This window comes from Peromyscus leucopus, chromosome 8a (genome assembly GCF_004664715.2).
Source record: "Peromyscus leucopus breed LL Stock chromosome 8a, UCI_PerLeu_2.1, whole genome shotgun sequence".
NCBI classification, from domain to species: domain Eukaryota; kingdom Metazoa; phylum Chordata; class Mammalia; order Rodentia; family Cricetidae; genus Peromyscus; species Peromyscus leucopus.
The window spans coordinates 7,606,088-7,627,013 of record NC_051085.1 but is presented as its reverse complement, the minus strand read 5'-3'; the positions used below and the strand labels follow the sequence as shown (position 1 = coordinate 7,627,013).

At 50.7% G+C, this 20,926-nt stretch overlaps 1 protein-coding gene across 1 annotated transcript in view; it reads right to left on the bottom strand.

Annotated features, from left to right (window-relative positions):
* Nucleotides 1-20,926, bottom strand: part of LOC114707511 — a 178,242-nt gene that overhangs the window by 3,205 nt on the left and 154,111 nt on the right. The window contains 8 exon segments of the mRNA XM_037200291.1: nt 4,797-4,917; nt 9,604-9,813; nt 11,733-11,885; nt 12,480-12,614; nt 12,866-13,024; nt 15,231-15,398; nt 16,214-16,267; nt 17,935-18,084. Of these exon segments, the coding sequence (XP_037056186.1) occupies nt 4,797-4,917; nt 9,604-9,813; nt 11,733-11,885; nt 12,480-12,614; nt 12,866-13,024; nt 15,231-15,398; nt 16,214-16,267; nt 17,935-18,084 (1,150 nt within the window).

Sequence of the window (20,926 nt, the reverse complement as noted above, 5' to 3'; positions counted from 1 at the left end):
GGAAATAATGAGAACTCGGCAATGCCCATCCACATAGAGACACCGGACTCTGTGAGCCTGGCAAGATCAGCGGCAGTGAAGAGGTGGCGGTTAAAAAGCAGATGGTTGGTGACCTGGCAGAGACCTGTACTTGGTCCCTAAATCCTTCCTTTACTTCCTTAGTAATAGAGACCCCAACTTTGTGTCACACATTCAGTGTCCCGCAATAAAAGCTAGATACTCTAGTCTTCTGGGCTAAATGTCAGCTAATGAGATAGACTCCAGACGGTCCTAGGTAACGTCCAGGAAGTGCCCTTTAAGAGAGCAGTGAACGCTTAGTTTTCTTACTTCCTGTTGGCTGGAAAGCTTAGGCAGCCGTTTTGAGCCATGAAGTAGAAGTCGCACATTGAGAATGGCAACCCGTGAGCCGCCTGGAATCCCTCTGGTAGAAGACTCACGGCAGTCGATTAAAAAGCGTCTCTAAACTGTTAAAATTAGCAACCACAGTGTTCTCTCTGTGTGTCCCTGTCTCCCCCTCCCTGATGGATGTGAGCTGGAGGGTGGATTAGGTAAAGGGAACAAGAGTGATTACAGGTAACTCAATTTTAAGAAGCTTGGCTATGAGCAGGAAGGGGCTGGCTAGTAGCAGAAGAAATGTCTGGTCCCGAGAGGTGTTTTTTTCAAGTTTGTTTGGCTGCTGTTGTTTTTGTGTGGCTCAGATTGGCCTGATCTCACTCTCAGTCCTTCCTGCCTTCGGTGCTGGGACTCCCTGAGCACTGGGGCTGTAGGCCAGGATCACAGCCGTCAACCCAGCTTCAATGACGGCTTCTATTTCAGTAGATTTTATGGTCCTGACTCATACATGATGGATACACAATTGTTAGTTGCAAGATACCTTCTGGGTGATACATCCTGGAGAACTGTCATCAAGGATCCTCAGCCAACCGGAAATACGAGTGTGGAGAAAGGAAGGGAAGGGGACTGCTCACGACTCCTGAGAAGGTGGGGTAGAGGGGATCCTGTCCACTGGGGTGGCCCAGGAAGGAAAGGGGACACTGTGATTAGTCTAGTTTCCGTGGCTAGAATGAAATACTAGAGGCAGGCTAGCACTGTAAAGAAGAGAGATTGATTTGGTTCATAGTTCTAGAGGATCAAAGTCCATGATCAGGAGATGGGGAGGGTGGGTGAGGTGGGGGGGTAAGGTGGGGAGGGAGGGTGAGGTGGGGAGGGGTGGGTGAGGTGGGGAGGGGTGGGTGAAGTGGGGAGGGGTGGGTGAGGTGGGGAGGGGGGGTGAGGTGGGGAGGGGTGGGTGAGGTGAGGAGGGGTGGGTGAGGTGAATGGGCGCTCAACTGTCCAGCCTTTCAGAATCACACTCGGGGAGGAAAGACAGCTTACGGGAACAGGGAGCTGAAGCCAGAGAGGGAGTCCGGGGCCAGGTTTGCCCTTCCAAAGCCTTCGGAGGCTTCCCTTTGCTAGGTAGCTGGATGACATTAGGAGGCTTGGAGGCCACTGAAAATGGATCGCAACTTGTAATCAGTTTTGTTCATCCTTAAGATTTCAGTCACCATGTGAGAAGGCGATAGGGCTTTGCTGAGGCCCTAGTAGAAGAAAATACTTCCCCCTGGTCAAAACAATAGGACCTGAGTTCTTCCTCCATCCATGGTTGGAGAAAAGCCATTCTAAAGCTACCCCAAAGTATACGCTGTACTGTCTTTCCCCTTAAGAATTAAACTTAATGGGTCTGTCAGCCGGCTGGCCAGAAGGCCACCCTTCAGGACAGACATGCTATGTAGACAGGAGGGGATCCTTACCTCCATAGGAAGACCTGTCCACTTACACACACCAGAGACCGCGCCCCCAGTGCAGGGCTTATAAATCTTCACACTCAGCCTGCCTGCTTTTCTAAGTTCTAACTAAAAAAAACCCTAAAACTTTGTTTTCCTTCTTTTTAATCTCTTCTTTGTTGGCCAAAATCCTAGCATGCCTCCCCCATCCTGACAGCCTTACTCTTTCTCCTGAATACCAGCCAGTCATGTTCCCTGCGGCTACTTCCTGACCTCTGCCCTGACCTCTGCTGCTGAGAACGCCTGCGTCCTTGGACCCTGACTCAGAAGGCTCTGTCTCCTCCATCACCTTCCTCGGCTGTTGCTGACGCGGACTGCTTATAAGCCCTGTTGCCCCTTTCCTCTCAAGTTCAAACAAAATGTTCCTTCATCTTTCTGAGTCTCTTTTCAGATTCTTCTCTCAGCAAGCCACAAACGTGAAACCCAATCCCCAGGTAGCAAGGGGCTCCACAGGAACTACCTAGGGCCCCTCGACAGTGACTAAGGGATCCCAGGCTAAGCTCCACCCCTTCAGGGTTCCACCCACCTCTCCGCCTTGCACTGTACGGACCACCCCCCTCACCCAGGCAAACGACACCCGGCCTGTGGTGGGAATTCAGGCCAGGGAGCTCCAGGTCCTTGAGCTCTTTTTTGAAGGATTGCAATAGGGGATGACACAGATTTTCAAAAGTAGCAAGACAGCTTTATTCCAAACAAGGCGAAGCACAGACGAGAGAGGGGTCCCCTGTCAAAACTGACAGCCAGCCAAATGAGTGAGGGCACCCCAAGGCCCCAATTACTGTCTAAGGTTTCCTCTTAGAGGGCTCAAGAAGGAGGCTGGTTCTTAAGGAGCATAGACTGGATGGTTCTCTATTTTGACTGAGAGATTAGGTCATATAATCGTTTCTCCTATTATGAATCATCCTTTCCCATCATGCATCTTATCATCACATGCACACCCGATTGCATAAGCGTAAGGTGATGTGTAATCTCCCCGAAAGTTGACTTTGAGGGCGCAATTGACTTACTGTGCATGCACCCACTGAATCGGCCTGTCTCATACTGGAATATATTGAGAACACAATCAAATAGAAACTCTTAGCGTTTGATTGTTGTTAGGGGTGGAGGATCATTACTGTATGTGTCGTCTCGTGTAGGAGGAGATCTGAGGCTGCTGGGGAAATTGTTTGAAGAGGGGTGTGTGCACAGAACATGCAGGTAACGTGGCTAGGCTCTAAGTGAATTATTGGAGGAGGAGGAGGAGGGATGCCAGGCCCTGTGCCTGCCTGCTTCAAGAGCACATTTGTACGTCCATTCTGCAGGAAGGAATCTCTGGGTGCACACTGTCAATGGTCTGTTTGTTCTGAGTTAACCTTCAATCTAAGTAGGCAAGACTTGCTGGCCTTTGTGTCTGTGAACCTGCCTCCTGCAGAGAGGAAACAAGGAGAAAAGTACCCACACCACAGACCTCAAAGGAGAGACCGATCACCTGACCAGAGGGGGAAGGGGAAACTTTGCAGTGATTGGCTGCCTTTGCCCCCCCCAACCCACTCCCTGTTATTCACTATTTTAATCTGCTGGCACAGTTTAAAGATTCAATTCTCAGGTTTTTTTTTTTTTTTCCCTATGTGTGGGGTGCCACAACCCAGTTACAAATTGTGGAGGGGATCTGCTAGACCTGAAGCCTGGAGTAACTTCTACCAGAAAAGAGCCCCCCCCCCCCCAACTCAATCTTAGGAAGGAGGGACCTCCTGACTACCTCATTCTGGCCCTTCTCCATAAATGTGCAGCTACTGAGGGTCCTGGATGGCAGCTCTCGGGGAGACATTCCCCAGATGGGATTACAAAGACATCTTTTGGAGAGAAGTAGAGGGAAGGAAGAGAAAGAAAAGGTCCATAGCAGAAGGCATGGAATTGGCCGGCAGCGGTGGTCACAACAGGGACTCCATCTTGGGGCTGGTGCAGCAGGGACGACACCAAAGCCCGCTGCAAGGTCAAGGCGAGTGAGGAGGCCGAGGCGGAGGCAGGAGGAGGGCCCGCAGGAGGAGGGCCCCGTGGGTTTCAGGGACAGCCCAGCTGTGCTCTTAGTAAGCCTCAACTCCCTTGACTGTGTCTGCTTCTGCAAGACTGCTTTCTCTCGGCTCATTCATGTTGCAAGCAGCCAAAAGGAAACGCAGATAAAGAATTAAACACATGTATGAAACTGCAGTCCCCATCTTGTTCAGTTACTGACGAGAGATTACCCTAAGTGTCAGATGCGTGTTCTTCCATTAATGTGTAGAACAAGCCTGGGAGGCAGGCATTCCCATTTTCCTGTGTGGAGGTCAATTAACCTACTTAAAGTCACACGGCCAGCAGTGACGGGGCTCTGGTGGTCCCCTCAGAAGCCTGCACACTCAACCAATCTATGCTACAGCTGGGAAAGGAGGAGCTTGACTGATCCTGGCGATGACTGGAGCATGGTCACCAACATTTGGCGATGGTTCTGACCAATCTGGAACGTATGCAGTACTCACCTTACAGGGGAGGAAGCCAGTTTAGAGTGGTTCTGGGGTCTGACGCCATGCTGCCCACTGTCTACATTGTCCAGAGGGCTCCTCTGACGGACATCTTCACAGAAGCCCCTGAGCTCCCAGCACCCAACAATCATAATGTACTTGATGAGTCACACCTTAGAAATGTCGTCACTGGTACCACAAATCACTGAGATGCTCCAAGAAGCAATGTGACACTTAATGTTCTTCAGGTGGTATTTTACACGCTCTAACCAGCTGTGACCGAATGAACTAAGTAGATAACTTCGTGCAAATCAGAGAAGTAGTTCTTTTGGTTTTGGTTTTGGTTTTATCCATATGTTATTCATTCGATCCACATTCATGGACAGCCCACTCCCCGGCCTTGGGTTGTTACTCAGTCTTGGAGTCAGGAAGGTCCCACTTTGACTCATGCCCCCAAGACTGGGTGATTCTTCTAGCCAGAGGAGGGTGCGCTTACCGCTTGGGGAGCCCATCTGGAGAGATGACTGCTCCGCGTCATGAAGCTGACTCTCGAGCTCCCGCACACGTTGGAAGGCATCTAGCTTCACACTGCGCTCCTGAGCAAGCCGGCTTCTCATCTGAGGAGAGAGGGAGGCAAGTGGGAAGACTTCACGGTGCTTTCTTTAGTTCCCTCGGCTCAGGCTGACTTTTGAGGGAGAGTGGGGGTCCAAGGCTACCCCATGATGAGCAGTTGGTCTTCAGAGTCCCACATAGGCTGAACTCAGGCCTAAGTTTGTCCTCCTGAGAATGAACAGCTAAAGTAAACTAAATTAAATAATAAAGAAGACCAGAATCCATCCATGGAATCCTTGCTTTATAATTGCTAGGAGCTCATTTACAACTTTATGCTTCTTTATGCTTCTTTATTTATTTATGCTTCTTTAAAGAAAATTTGTTTTTCTTTTTTAATCTATTTACCTATTTGTATCTGTGTGGCCATGTGTCTGTGTCTGTCACCTGCATGCCAGGGTGCCTGTGTGGGAGTCAGAAGACAACTTGTGGGAACCGGTTCTTTCTTTTACCCATGTGGCTCTGATGGATCAAAGTCGGGTCATCAAATATGTAGGCAAGAGCCTTTACCCACTGTTTTTAACATTTTTCTTTTCCACTGGATGGATAAAGGGAAGTTCGAGCCCAGCTCACAGTATCTACACAAGGAGCCCACATGAGCCCCTGGACAGCTTAAGCAGAGGAAAGAGGTGCCCTCTCCCCAATCTGCATCATGGCTTGGCCTTTGCCGGCAAGGTCCTGAGAAAAGTCTACTTCCTGCAGACATAACATTTCCCTGGCCAGCTCTCCCCTTGCACGATGACCTAGCATCCCCTGGCCAGGCCAGGGAAGGATCCAAAGTGTCCCTCATCTGCACAAATCACAGGCATTTTGAAGTCCAGCCCCTGATTGTTTTGAACTAGGACAACAATGGCACCACAGGACAAGCAGAAACTGGAGGGCTGGAACTCCGAAGGGAGGAACCCGAGGGCTACCAGCCACCCCCGAAACTAGGAGGGGACACGGGACAGATTTTGTTCTTACAACCTCTAAAAGGAACCAATCTGGTGAAGATCTCATTTTCAGACTTAAGTGTGATAAATAAATGTTTTTGTCAACCATCAAGTTTATGGTAATCTCTCTCCTTCTCTCTCTCTCCCCCACTCTCTCTCTCTGTGCGTGCGTGTGTGTGTGTGTGTGTGTGTGTGTGTGTGTGTGTGTGTCTGTCTGTCTGTCTGTCTGTCTTTTGGAGACAGGATCTCATGTAGCCTAGGCTGGCTTCAAACTCCTGATTCTGCATCTGCCCCCCAAGTGCTGGATCACAGTCATGTGCTGTCTAAACGGTGCTATGGGTCCAACTCAAGGCTTCATGCATGCCAGGCCAGCCCTCTGTGAGCTGATATACACCCCCAGCCCACCTCTAGGGAAAACTTAAAAATATAGTCTTGTGTGTTTGATATCTAAACAGAAAGTCCTCCATACCAGTAACTGTGGCCATAAGCTGACCCTGTGTGTGGGGTTCCCCCAAATGTAGTTCAGATCTCAGTAGCTCATCAGAGCTTCAGGTTAGCAGGGTGTTGTCGTGGAAAGCAGGTCCATAGCCCTGTGACTGCTAGCTGTGAGTGTCTGGCCCTCATACTCCAGGGGTGGGGCCTGGAAGAGGCATAGCAGGAGTTCCCCAGCCAAGTCAGGGCTCAGGAAAGGTACCAGCAGAGGGAAGAGGCAGGCTTACTAAGGACCCTCCTTGTATACCACGTCTTGGCCAAAATCACTCACTCGGTCCATGAGAAGGTTGAGTCCAGATCTGTCTATGTGTTTCTGAGGCTTGTCTTCCATTCACGGTCCCATCACGACCGTAACACTGACTCCCCCCCCCCCCCCGCCCCAAAGCTGGCTATCAGTCCCTGTTCCAGGGTTTGAGTTTTCGTCTTCCTCCCAACCTATGAAGTAAGTATATTGCTGTCTCCTTTGCGCTGATGTAGAAACTAACAGAAAAGCCATGAAGAGTGTCAAAGTCACCCACCCAGTTACAGCTGGGGCATGGTTCCAAGGCCTGTGCCCTAAGTGACCTTTCCAGGCACAGTACAGGCAAGGGGTGTTGTCTGAAGCCAGTCAGTTATTAGTCGTCCCTGAGGTGGAGGTTAGAGTCAGGCCAAAGAAGCCACTGCTGGCCATGGCCGGGGGTGGGGGGTGGGGGTGGGGGATCTTGGTGGCCTTTTGATGGCTGAGAATTGCCACTTGGGGTGGAGAAACCCAGGGACACAGGGCTGTGTGTGTTGTGGGGGGAAGGTAGTTCAAAAAGAGCCAGCAGTTTTGACGGACATGTGTGCTTATTGAGAAAAACCTGAAAATATTTATTTTACTGCCTTCAGAATCTCTGCCACTAAACAATTAACAACAGTCACTAAGTAAGAATTAATGTAGGATTATCGTCTGAACGTCAAAGTTCTCACATAGGCTCACGTGTTTAAATGCTTGATGCCCAGCTTGTGTTTTAGAAGGTTCTGGAACTTTAAGGAAGTAGGTCACGGAGTCATGTTTGATAGTCTGGTTCTGCTTCTCGTCTCCTCTCTGCTTCCTGATGGGGAAGCCGAGGTCACCAGCAGCCTAACACTTCAGCCGCCTTCGGCTTCTCTGCCGCGATGGGCTGTGTCCCCTCAGACTGTGAGCCAAAGGAACCTTCCTCCCGTCAGTGGCCTTTGTCGGGAATTTGTCTCAGGGATAGGAAAATACAGTACGGGTAACTAGTTTCCTATGAGCAGGTTTGAAGGATGTGGGCACCAGAACTCTCCTCATAGTCAGCCGCTGGGGAGCAAAGGGCGAGGCCTCGGGATTTGGGGGAGGGGTTCGAGGGGGTTGTTTGTTTCCTTTTCAAGACAGGGTTTCCTCTGTGTAGTCCTGGAACTCACTCTGTTGTAGCAGGAATCTTAAAAGTTCCTATTAATAAAAACAAACTTGGAGCCAGGTATTGGGGAGAACGCTGAAAGATCAGAGAAGCAGAACAAGCCACAGCCACCTTGCCTTGCCAATTCCACAGCCGATCCTGTTTCCTCAGACTGGAAGACTGAGTCCTCATCCAAATGGATCTCAGCTGAACTGCTTAATCTCGAAAGCCTGAATGCTTAACCAGCCAAATGCTTCTAGTTTCTGGTCTTCACACCTTATATATCTTTCTGCTCTCTGCCTTCACTCCCTGGGATTTAAGGCTCACTTCTTGGGATTAAAGTCACCATGCTTGGCTGTTCCCAGTGTGGCCTTGAACTCAGAGATCGAGGCAGATCTCTGCCTCTGGAATGGTAGGATTAAAGGTGTGAGTGCCACCATTTTCTGGCCTCTGTATCTAGTGGCTGTTCTGTTCTCTGACCCCAGATAAGTTTATTAGGGTGCACAATATTTTGGGGGAACACAATACCACCACACTCTGTAGCCCAGGCTGGCCTTGAACTCACAGAGCTCCTCCTGCCTCTGCCTCTGGCATTAAAGGTATGCGCCACGGCCTCCTGGTTTGGCAGCAGAATTTTAATTAATAGTCATTATGAGGTTAGTACCTGGATCATTTTTTTTCTAACTTTGGGAGAAAAAGTAGCTTCCTGGGCTGATGCAACCTCCTGAGTTACCCAAAAGGTTATTATTGGATGCCTGCCTGAAGCAAGCTCCCTGGAATCCTGAACCTCCTGAGATTATTATACAGAGAAGCCCTCTGATAAAAACATGCAGATGAGGTGGGTTAGGGATAGGCCAAAGAAGCCACTGCTGGCCATGGACCATGGTGGGGTATGTGGAGGGGGGGACTCTTGGTGGCCTTTTGCTGGCTGAGAATTGCCACTTGGGGTGGAGAAGCCCAGGGACTTCTTGCTGAGCTCCCCTGTAAGAGTCAGTGAAAGTCAGTCCCAATAGAACTGTCCATTACTTGACCAGAACCACGTCTCAAAAGGAAAGTTTTTTGTTGGCGTTCTGTGTAGCTTAGATTGACTTCAAACTCATGGCAATTCCCATGCCTCAGTGTCCCTGGTGCTAGACTCTAGACATGAGCCACCATGTCTAGTTCATAAATGTGGAATTCTAATTTTCTTTTACTCTGCCGCAGCTCATCTCCAATCCCTTCAAAATATTTTGTCTAGCGTTCCCTCAATTCAGATTAATTCTCCTGGAGCCCTTGAAACCCTTGACCAATAATAGTTCAATTTAATTTTAAAATTGCTTTTCTGTCTTTTGTTATCTCTGGTGAATGAAAAAGGCTTTATTCACCCGTGGATATGTGTAAAGCACCTTCTGCATCAGGTTTTATTGAATTACCTTCTCTAGTCTGCTTACTGGGGCTTGAATTAATCCATACCTGCATTATAATAACCTTTTCTATTTCCTTTAGGGGGTGGAGTTATAAAAAACGATGTCTGCAAACCACTTTCACTTTTCATGTTTAATCTCTGCATTTCTAGAAACACTGGAATAAAAACCTCTTCTTACAGCTTTCAGATACTTGCTCCTTTCCCAGATTATGGCTCATAATTTTCTGAAAGGCCCCACACAGTTCAAAGGTTAGAGTTGTGGAAACCTGTTTTTCAGGGATGTCACGGGACTGGAATTCTGAGCCTGGAACAGTGAAGCCGTTGCCCCAGGGTGGTGTACGGAACCATTTCCTGGTGTGCCTAGAGCTGACAGCAGGAGAGCCTGCAGTGAGGGCAGCAGAGAGGCCTGGAGAGCAGCCGCTGAGTGGAGAGCGCTCCCCAGGTCTGCAGGGTCCACAGCCCCGGGCTGCACTCTGCAGGCCTCACCTGCTGAAGGTCTCTGTCCATCTTCCTCCACTGCAGCTGCCCGAGTCTTGAAGCCCGCTCGGCCTCTTCCGTCAGGAGCTGCAGCTGGTGCTCCTTCTGCTCCACGTCTTCCAGGAGCTTCTCCAGGCCAGATGTTTTTATGCTCTCCACCCGCTGCCGAGTGACAGAGTCTTGAGTCACTCTGTGTCCCAACTCCCTCAGCAGTTGAGCCTGCAGCAAGGGAGAGGCCAGGGCAAGAAAGAGAGCGATCATCAGCAGCAACAGACGCAGCTGAGGCCGGGTGACGTAACAGCCATGCTTCTTGGGCCCTGGGGACGAGCGCCTGACTGTCTGGCCCGGGGGTAAGCATCAGGAACCCAAGGATCTTGTCTCACCTGGCACTTCTACTTCGACACCCCCCACCCCCCAGACATCAGTCAGAGGAACCAGAACCCACAACAAACTATAACAAAAGCCAGGATGTGCTAATGCCCCTCCAGAACATTATCAGGTCAAGAAATGGAGTTTTCTCGGCACCAAACATTGGATGATGATATTAACGCTAATTACCTATCCACCAAATACTCAAATCAACCACAAGCCACATTTGCATTGCCATGAAGCCTTTCTCCTCCTAAGGACCAGCAGTGGTCGGGTTCAACTCTGAGCAGGCCAGGGCACTCCACTGAAGCATTAGTGTGGAAGGGAGCTTCTGACTTGGGCTTTGTCTTCTCTCAAAACATCTCTGGGGAAGCTAGTTAGAGAAAGAAAACGGAGCCGAGCTTGTCCTGAGCCAGCAGAAGCTGTGAAGTCAGATGATCTCAACAAAGCAAAGAAAAAGTGAAAGTGGGGGAGGAGGAAGAGGAAGAAAAGTGTAGGCCAATTTGCAATTTGTGTTCCGATGAATGAAGAGGACGTGACCGCTCCTAGGCACAGTGGAGGGGAAGCGTTTTACTGTGGATGTGAGGGACAGGACAGCCAGAGGCATCTGGAAGAGCCCAGAGCAGAGAGAGAAAGCAGTAGCCTGCACATGTCCAGAAGACTGGACAGGGCCTTGATAGGAGAGGGGAAGGAGGAGAGCGAGAGAGGAAGAGAAGAGAGAGGGAGCAAGAGAGCGGACCACGAGAGACCACGGAGAGACCACGGAGAGCCGAGAGCCACGAGACCACGTGGCCAAAATGGCTGGGTTCTATAAGGGAAAAAAAGCTGGGGGAAGAGAAGGGAAGCTCAGGGACTCTGTGTGTGTGTGTGTGTGTGTGTGTTGTGTGTGTGTGTGTGTGTGTGGTGTGTGGTGTGTGTGTATGTCTGTGTGTGGTGTGTGTGTGTGTGTGTGTGTGTGTGTGTGTGTGTGTGTGGTGTGTGTATGTCTGTATGGTGTGCGTGTGTGTGGTGTGTGTATGTCTGTATGGTGTGTGTGTGTGTGTCTGTATGGTGTGTGTGTGTGGTGTGTGTGTATGTCTGTGTGGTGTGTGTGTGGTGTGTGTGTATGTCTGTATGGTGTGTGTGTGTGTGTATGGTGTGTGTGTGTGGTGTATGTGTATGTCTGTATGGTGTGTGTGTGTGTCTGTATGGTGTGTGTGTGGTGTATGTGTATGTCTGTATGGTGTGTGAGTGTGTGTGTGTGTGTTTGTGTGTGTGTGTCTGTATGGTGTGTGTGTGTGTCTGTATGGTGTGTGTGTATGTCTGTATGGTATGTGAGTGTGTGTGTGTGTGTGTATGTCTGTGTGTGTGTGTGTGTGTGTCTGTATGGTGTGTGTGTGTGTGGTGTGTGTATATCTGTATGGTATGTGAGTGTGTGTGTGTTTTGTGTGTGTATGTCTGTGTGTGTGTGTGTGTAGTGTGTGTCTGTGTGTCTGTATGGTGTGTGTGTGTATGGTGTGTGTATATCTGTATGGTATGTGAGTGTGTGTGTGTGTTACTGAGAGGAGCCGGGATTCTGTAGCAGGTATTTGTGCTGCTGGGAGCACCTGCCTTCATATGTTACTAAGCCATTGTCGGGAGTTTCTTTGGGAACTGACTCCAGAGTTTCTCAAATCAGTGGTATTCTAGATACTGGGAGGCTCTGGTGGCTGTGCCCAGTACCACAGTGTCCCTTCTCAGTGTCCCTTCTCAGGGCCACGCTCGGACTGCCTAACTGGGGCTCTAAATACCTGGGTGTCCTGCTGCCGCCGCAGCTTCCGGTTGTCAGCCTGAGCTTCGGCCAGGGCCTGCCGAGCGGCCAGCAGCTCCTGCTGAAGGAAATGCACTTCTTGCGCTGCCATTAGCTTGGTTCTGGAGCATTCTCTTTTGCTGTGAGCGGATTCCTGCAGGCACGGGGAGGCAGGAAGTAAGCCTCCCTCCTAGGGCTTTAGTCTCGCGTCTCAGCCGACAGCTCACGGTGGGCCCTTCCTCAACACTCCCCATGGACCGGGGCTCTGGCTGGCCGTGGCTTGTGTGATTTTGGTTATGGATGACGCCACAGATCAGAGTAAACCCAGATTTCGAGGAAGTGCAACTTTCCAAACTACTCCCGATAATGTGCTTCGCTTTGGATGTGTCTAAAGCAGATTCCCCTCAGATTATCTCAGGCAAAATCCAAAGCTAGTAGCCTCAAGCCCTTAAAAAAGCACCTCCCCACCCCCACCCCCACGTAGGCACCATGCTTTCATCTCCATGACTGGTTCTGCCTGTCTGTTTTCTATTTCTCCCAAGGCTCTAAGGTTGCCTATTCTCGTGTGTGTGTGTGTGTGTGTGTGTGTGTGTTGGGGGAGGGGGTTGTGGATCAATTGCCAACTGCCAGATCCCTTAGCATGGTTGGGCCACCGGCCACCTGCCACCAGCGCGGCGGCTGCACCCAGTCTTCAGGCAGGAGCATGGCGGGGAGGGGCAGGGAGGGAGGGCCTCCCTCCAACACTCACCTTCTCCGCCCTGCTCAGCTGACCTCGGAGGCGAGCCTCCTGCACAGCCAGGCGCCAGCGGCCCAGGCTCCTCGCTTTGCACACTAGAGCAGCCAGGGTGCTGCTGTTGTCCTGCTCCAAGGGGCGCAGCTGCTCCTGCCAAGAGGGCTTACTTTTAGAGACGGCCACTCTCGGTCCTTTTCCCAGAAGGGCAGGACTCCTAACGCCAGGAAACGGATGCTAACACCAGAAACATGCCTTCCCAAATGAGACGTGACCATAAGGAGCCCTGGCCCAGGGTCCCTTTAAAATGTCTGCTACAGGGTTTTGGGGCGACCCCTTCGGGATGCTAAGCGGGCCATTGGGGGGCTGGGTGCTAGGGAGAAACGCGGCATGAGGTCACGAACTTTGGCTGCGGCGGCGTGCTCTTCTGCTTCTTCGTCAGGTCTGGTAGAGCCCCAGGTTTTCTTTAGCTGCTTCATATTGGCAATCCCTTCGGCTCTCACCTCACCGATGAGCTCACACACTTTCTGGATCAAATGAAACTGATTCTCATCCAGCTTCTCCTGAAAATAGCAGACTCAGGTCAGGGAAGTACCATGGGCCAGTGCGCCGCCGCGAAGGGCAGGATCAAAATGCCCTCCAGCCAGCCAGTTTTCCTCCGTAGTGCCAGGCAGGCACAGTAGACCCTTAAGTGGTGCCTGTAATCTGCACGGCTTCATCTTTTGGCCACCTACATGTCCTAGAACTTGCCTCGCTTGTCCACACCAAGGCAAGTTGAGCCTGAAGGACAATGGGTAGAGCCGAGGGGGAGGTGACAGAGGACAGTCTAATGAACCTCTCATTGTAGATGAGCCACTGCTGAGGAGTTTCATTAACTATAGATAAGTGAAGGAAGGAGATGGCCTGGCCGCCTCCTTCGGCTCCAGTGGAAACCTGGGTATGAGATGTTCTGTTCCGAATGGCTGTGCCTAATGGCTGATGATGACACAGGACGCTTATGTAAGCATAACTGCAGACGCCGTGCTGTGAACTCAGTCCTGACTCCTCCCAAACTGCCTATCCAGCCTCAAATGTCTGGTGATAGAAGACCTTAGAGCTTAAAACTAGGTCATAGGGGTGGGTCCCTATCCCAGGGAGAGTGTGCCCTGTAAGAGCAGAGGATCATCTTTGTCTTTCTCTCTACAGGGAGAAGGCAGCTTCTGGTCCCCTAGGACGGGAGCAATCCACCCTCTTCCCCTGATCTCTGACTCTTGGCTTCCAGAACTGTGAGAAAATAAACACCTGGGCTTTAGCACCCAGTCAATGGTGTTTTGCTGTGGCAGCCTGAGCAGACAAGTCCCAGGGATGAGAAGTGGGCATATGGGCACTCTTTTATTTCTGAACCACTTCCCCAGAGAGGAAGGCAGGAGGGTGCCCAGTTAGAAACTATGTCAGGAAGCTTGACTGCTGGTTACCAGTGGGAACATTGCCTTTGGGGCCAAGGAGTTGGACAGGGATTCCCAAGCTGAGAGTCCACTTTTTATCTCTTAATGCTTGCTCAGGAAAGGTTGGCCTTCATAGACTAGGCTGTTTTGAATTTGATCTTTTAACATTTGTATTTTGCAAGTAAGAAGAAATCTCTAATATTCCCCGGAAGACAAAGGCAGAGCATCGATGGGATCTCCTGCTAATAAAACAACCCTAGGGTCTGTTCTGGAACTCCCAGGGAGGAGAGGCAGGTAAGGGATTCAATGGGGCTGGCTCTAGTGAGGAGGGAGGTGATGGATTAAATGGGGTTAGCTCTAGAGATTATCCAGTAGAGCAGAAGAGAGGTTGGGAAAGAAAGCTGTAGACTTAGGGCATTGTGGAGGTGTACTGAAATCCGAGGGCATTGTGGAGGTGTACTGAAATCCGAGGGCATTGTGGAGGTGTACTGAAATCCATAGGGCATTGTGGACGTGTACTGAAATCCGAGGGCATTGTGGAGGTGTACTGAAATCCATAGGGCATTGTGGAGGTGTACTGAAATCCGTAGGGCAGGGTGACCAAACTCCCTGGCAGCTCATTTTAGGCATAGGACATCTGTCTTCCTGATGCTCAGTTTTATTCAGTGACTAGCTTCCACAGTGATGTCACAAGGAAGTCCCGCCATTCCTCTTTGGGGGGGGGGACGACCCTTGTTTGACAGGTTGGTAGCTCCCTGATGCTACATGTGGGAGAAGGCAGAGGGCATGTGGAAGGTGAACCAGATCTGTGAAAACTCGTTCAGAATCCAAGCTCGCCCAGCCAGCTCTCAGGCTGCCGCTCTGTCCGCCCAGCCAGCTCTCTGTCCGCTCAAGCATGGCTCTGAGGTCCTTTGCTCGAGGTCCTTTGCTCACCCGCTTGGGTGTCTCACTGGACTAAAACAACAGTGATAGGTGTTGGAGGAAAGGTGACTCCTCTTTCCACCAGCGACAGACCTCGAGTGTGGCATAAACTCAGTTTTCCAAAACCTCAGTGTCTATCCTGGAAGACTACTGACAGCTCAGACTGTCGCCGTGGCTCAGTCGGTGAAGGTACTTGTCACCATGCCTGGTGGCCCACGCTTGATCCCTACATAGCAAGTTCCAGGCCAGCCAGGACTGCATAACAAGACCACGTTTCAACAAAACAAGCCTCCAAACACACAAAACCTTCCCACTTGAAATCTTGGGGGCTCAAGAATATCTTGGTATCTCAAAGGCCATTCCGCCATGGGTCCCTTGGTATGCAGCCATGGGGCTTCCCACGTCACGGATGTGAGACTCTTACCTTGATGTGTAAGCAGGTCATAAACAAAGCTTGCACTAACGCTCTGTATTCCTCCTGGACTTCTTTTCTAGTCTGGTGTTTTAGATTCAGAGTCCCCTCTTCCAGATCTGTGAGCTGGGCTCTCAGAGCCGTGATTTCCATGACCATGTCATGACTGAGCTCTGCAAGCTAGAATCAGAAACAATGCGGCACGTACAACATGGCGTATGGGTGGCAGGGGAGGGGCTACACGTGGCGGAGTAGTTCCGTGTAGACTAGCACAGTCTCCTGAGGGCTGGGGGCCGACTGTGGAGATGGAAGGCAGAACCTCAGCTTGGCTCACCAGTCCGGAGTATTGTCAGAACATGTGACATTCACGGGCCTCTGCCTCCCGAGTCATCCTGCATAGAACAGTCTTTTTTTTTTTGGGGGGGGGGGTTCGAGACAGGGTTTCTCTGTGTAGCTTTGCGCCTTTCCAGGATCTCACTCTGTAACCCAGGCTGGCCTCGAACTCACAGAGATCCGCCTGCCTCTGCCTCCCAAGGTGCTGTGGAATTAATAGGCTGTGGCAGCCATGCTCAACCTCTGAGCCATCTCTCCAGCCCGGCGAACATTCTTAATAGGATGAACGAACGAGCTCCAGAGAACTGGTACTTAAGCGCAGTACTTCTGATGAGTCCTTCCACTGCCTTGACCCTTCATCTCCACACTGGCCTTCCCAAGGCCCCCTGACCAAATGCCTCTTCATTTTTGAAATGCACTCTAACTGGCATTTAAAAAAAGAAAGAGAGAAGCATGCCCACATAATTCGGCCCAATAACACCCCCTCCCAACACATAACAAAGACAACTTAGGAAAAACCCTAGGGGAAAAATGGCCCCTAGGAAGATCATTTACACAAAATGACACGAGAGTCTTTGAGCGTGCCTGCCTGGGCCTCTAAGGATGGGATTGGAGCAGGCAACACGAACTTCTGGCAGACTGAGAGTATGGAACTGACCTACCTGACCAGCACAGTCTTCAGGAGGAACTTGACTTCTTCGAAGGAAGTCTACTTCCTGAGGAGGAGAAGGCGGGGCTCACTCAGTCCAACACACAGGCTCTGCAGCGCACATGCAAACCCTCTCTGCTGGTGTTTACACAGCCTCATCCTAAGATCCTCAGGGCCCTGGTCCTGCCAGTAGCTTGGACTGTACTTGGCACCTTGTTAGACTTGGGGATCTCTCTCTTTCCCTCTCTCTCCCCTTCTCTCCCTCATGTATACCAGACTGGTCTTGAACTTAAACACCCTAACCTTCTGAGCTTCCTGTCTCTATCTCCCAAGTCCTGGGGTTACAAGGTTGCACCACCCTGGGCAGTTAAACTTTGGGTTTCTAACAAAACATCAAAAAATGACACGCAAGCCAGGCATGGTGGAACATGCTTGCAATCCCAGCTCTGGGAAGGCAGAGACGGCGAGACCCCTGAAGCTTGCTGGCCAGCTCCCCAAGCTGAATTGGCAAGCTCCAGGTGCCAGTGAGAGAATATGTCTCAAAAAATAAGGTGGGTAGTTTCTGAGAAATGACATGCACATGAACATGAATACATGTGCACACACAAATTAAAAAAACAAAACAATACAATACAAAAAAAAAAAAAAAAACCCACAACATGACTTCCAGGCTTCTACAAGGATGCAGAGCTCAATATGGGGAATTCATCAAGTGTGGGCAAGTCCAAGACTCACTGTTCGATATTTTAATGCTTCACTCAATTTTTTGGACACTACTTCATATTTTCCCCTCAAGTATAAGATAAATTTAAGGCTCCTAAGATACAACCTATTTCAAAAGAGTGTATACTCTATGGCAGTGTGACTCTGAGGCCCCATGGGTACTAGGACCTAGTTCTAAGGCAGTCTATGGTAATTTGAATGTAATTGACTTCCATAAGTTCATAGGGAGTGACATTATTAGGAGGTGTGGCCTTGTTGGAAGAAGTATGTCATTGTGTGGGTGGGCTTTGAGGGCTCCTTTGCTCAAGCTTCATTCAGGGTGACACTCAGACCACTTCCTGTTGCTTTTGGGTCAAGATGTAGGACTCTCAGCTCCTCCAGCACCATGTCTGCCTGCATGCCACCATGTCCCACCATGATGATAATGGACTAAACTTCTCAAAATGTAAGCCACCCCAGTGAAATGATTTCCTTTATAAGAGTTCCTGTGGTCATGGTGTCTCTTCACAACAATAAAACCCTAAGACAAGATCTCACCACTGAAACTGACCAATTGATATGAAGACAGATTCTCTCTCTCTCTCTCTCTCTCTCTCTCTCTCTCTCTCTATATATATATATATATATATATATATATATATATATATATATATATATATATATCCTCTGATAGACCAGAAATAGCACAAGGAGATTGGTGTTTTCTGGGAGAGGGGAGGCAGTTATACACCTTTCTCAAAGGCTCACCCCATTGATTGGTCATGCCTTGTATCCATGGGAACCTCTACGGCCTGCAACCCAGTGCTGCTAGTGCTATCACCTTAGCAACTGAGCGTGCCCTGGCCTGAGAAAATGAACCAATGGGAAAGAAATGTGGAGGGCACTGTTTCCCCCCAGATTTGGCCTAAGAACAGCTCTCCTCACCTGCTCAGGTTTTCGTTGCCAGGCAGCCCTGAGGCCTCCATGCCCACCCCCTTCCTCCTTCCCAGCGCCCGCGTCCTGGGCACCCACCTGCTCCCTCTGGCCGAGCCTCTCCCTGGCATGTCGCAGGAGATGCTCGTAACACATGGAGTAGGTCTCGAAGTTGCTGCGTTCTCTGGCCATCACATCACACCCCAGGGAGAGGAGGCAGGCTTCGAGGTGCTCCCTCCTGAAAGAGATCTGAAAAGGCAAACCTGTCTCTCTTGGCGGCTCCACCAGGGGTTCTGGCAGGCACACCAAACCAGGGCTCAGGGGACATGTCGCTCTGGCTCGTAGACACATTTTCATTTCCCCTCCACACCAAAGTCTTGATTGGCTCAGGTTCCGCAGAACCCCTCTTAGCTCTGCTCCATACATTTGCAGAGCCAGGGAGGAGAGACGAAATGGAGGCTGACCTGTCACGTGACTCGAACATGAAAGGTTTGGAGAAGTAACAAACTGTTAGAGTGTAAATCTAGCTCTACTTGGAAAGATAACAAGCTAGGTGGCCGGCTTTGAACTTGAGTCCAGAGACTGCTATGAGTTCCATGATGAGTTACGGAGACACAGGGAGAAGCTGCCCCCCAGTCAGAGCTCATGGTATGACCCCCAGCTTCCTGCCTCAGGACCCCGACATGTCAGGATAGTACTCGTCACTTGGTCCACCCAAATTCCACCTGGCCCCCTCCCTCCACAGCTGCCTCTTGGTCTGTGCCACACCAGGGGTATTCGCCTCACTGGTAAGATCTAGTCTCACTCTGGAGAGCACAGCTGACAGAGAGGACCCATGGAAGTCGACATCACTGGTTCTCAACCTGTGGGTCTCGACCCTTTTGGGGATTAAATGGCCTTTTCACAGGGGTCACTTAAGACCATCGGAAAACACAGGTATGAAACACATTATGATTCATTAACAGTAGCAAAATTACAATTACGAAGTAGCAACAAAAATAACTTTATGTTTGGGCGTCACCGTAACATGAACTGTATTAAAGGGTCACAGCACTAGGAAGGTCGAGAACCACTGTGCTAAGCCATCTGCCCAGCCTGTATTTCTATTTTCTTTCTACCTTTCTTTTGTTTGTTTTTTTGTTTTTCTGGGTTTTTGTTTCTTTTTTTTTTTGAGACAAGGTTTCTCTGTGTAGCTCAGGCTGTCCTAGAACTCACTCTGTAGACCAGGCTGGCCTTGAACTCACAGAGATCCACCTGCCTCTGCCTCTCGAACGCTGGGATTAAAGGCGTGCGCCACTGCTGCCCGGCCTGTATTTCTATTTTCTAATATAATATAATCACGATTGGTACATGTCATTAAAATAATTTTTACATAAAGCATACATACTAAAAGTTATGTTTTCAAAAAGCCATCAGTTGTATCAGCCTGTCAGGATATAATAAAGACTGGTCCACGGAATCTGAGGACGACTTCTGCTTATGTGGCCCAGAGTGCTAGGACTCCTTTTTCAGGGCCCTCCCCCCAGTCCTTAAAGGGCCCTTTCAGTAGATGGGGTAAGGTGGGTCACCCCGTCCCATGCTATCCTCTGCACCTTTGGGCAATGAGCACCAGGAAGCTGTTGACACCATACCAAGGGGTCCTGGAGCTCTCTTCAGAACCCCGATTCCTTTGTGGGGAAAGGGCTTGTTAATGGCGAAGGGAACTTCCTAGTTTGACTCTGGTGAAAACCTGAAGCCCTGAGAAGTCAAGGCTGAGAGGTCAGCCAGCGAGGGTGTGGCCAGTGACCTCACCTCAGGCCACGCTGGAGTCCAGCCCCAGTGACTCACCCCTTCCTGGCCTGGGAGTGAGACCAGCCAACAGGGCCTCCACCAGCTCTCTAGCAGGGCAATCGCCTCTCAGGCTAACGTCTTGCCACCGTAGCCCCTGGACATATGGGCTGGCAGAACATACTCGAGATGGCCTCCCCAGACGGCAGAGGTTTTCCACAGCAGGAGCAAGGGGCCCCTAGTGAGTTTGGATGGCACCATAGAGGTGGGGGATGTCAGAACTCGACCCACAAGCACCTCCTTTCTCCCACGAGGCTCCACGGGAGGGGGCGGGCAACAGGTTGGGTAGAAGGATCCGCTCCAGCTCAGCTCAAGCTCAGTCTTAGAGGGATCTGAAAGTGGGGGGAGGGGACGAGGAAGTGGGGCGGAGGAGCATGTCCGTCCGTCCGAGGTGGGTGCAGCAGCTGGCAGGTGAGGAAGAAAGGCATTAGGTACACTTTGGTCCTGCACGTCACACTCAGCCTCTTAAACAGCAGATGCTGGACCCTGGGGCTTCCACTGGCTCTGCCAGGAACGCTCAGCTGCAGCCGTACCTTCCAGGTCACTTCGAAAGTCCCTCCTGCTCCTGTAGAGGCAGCTGGAACAGGTTTCACCCTCCCACTTCGCCTCATGGGCCCAGATGTTCCCAGTACCACCACCCTCCTCTGGACCGACTCCACCGCAGCAGCGGCAGCAGCATGTAAGCCGGAAACTGACTATGGCAATGGCGTTGGCTGCAACAACAGCAGGCTGCCCTGTGCACGAATTCCTCAAGAGTCTTGGGTGAGGCCCGGCCTGTGCCAGGGCTTATTCTGCTTCCAGTGGCTTTATAGGCGTGTGCCACCACACCCAACACAAACAGGTTGTTTAGTATCAGGCACAAAGGTATTCTGCAGGTTTCTAAAGCACCACCTCTGCTGATGTGTTCCTCCTGGGACTGACTCCCAAGGGCTACACAGCGCTACTCCGCACCTAACCCTATCCCCTGCTCCAGCATGGTCCCCACGCCCCATGCTGTTTGTCCCCTGCCTGTCTTCATTTTATCAGCACCTCCCGGGTGCTTCAGGATTCAGCCCTAACAACACCTCTATCAGGAAGCCTCCCTCTGGCCTCCGTGTGTCTTCTCCCCATAAATAAACTGTACTCAAAAATTTGAAAATCCTCTTTTTAGTAAACTCCAACTCTGCCTCAAAGGGGGCGCGCGGGGGGGGGGAGATATTAGAACCCAGTGATGGATGGAGGCTGGTTTTCTAGAAACTGGGAAGAGACTAGACACCAACATGAG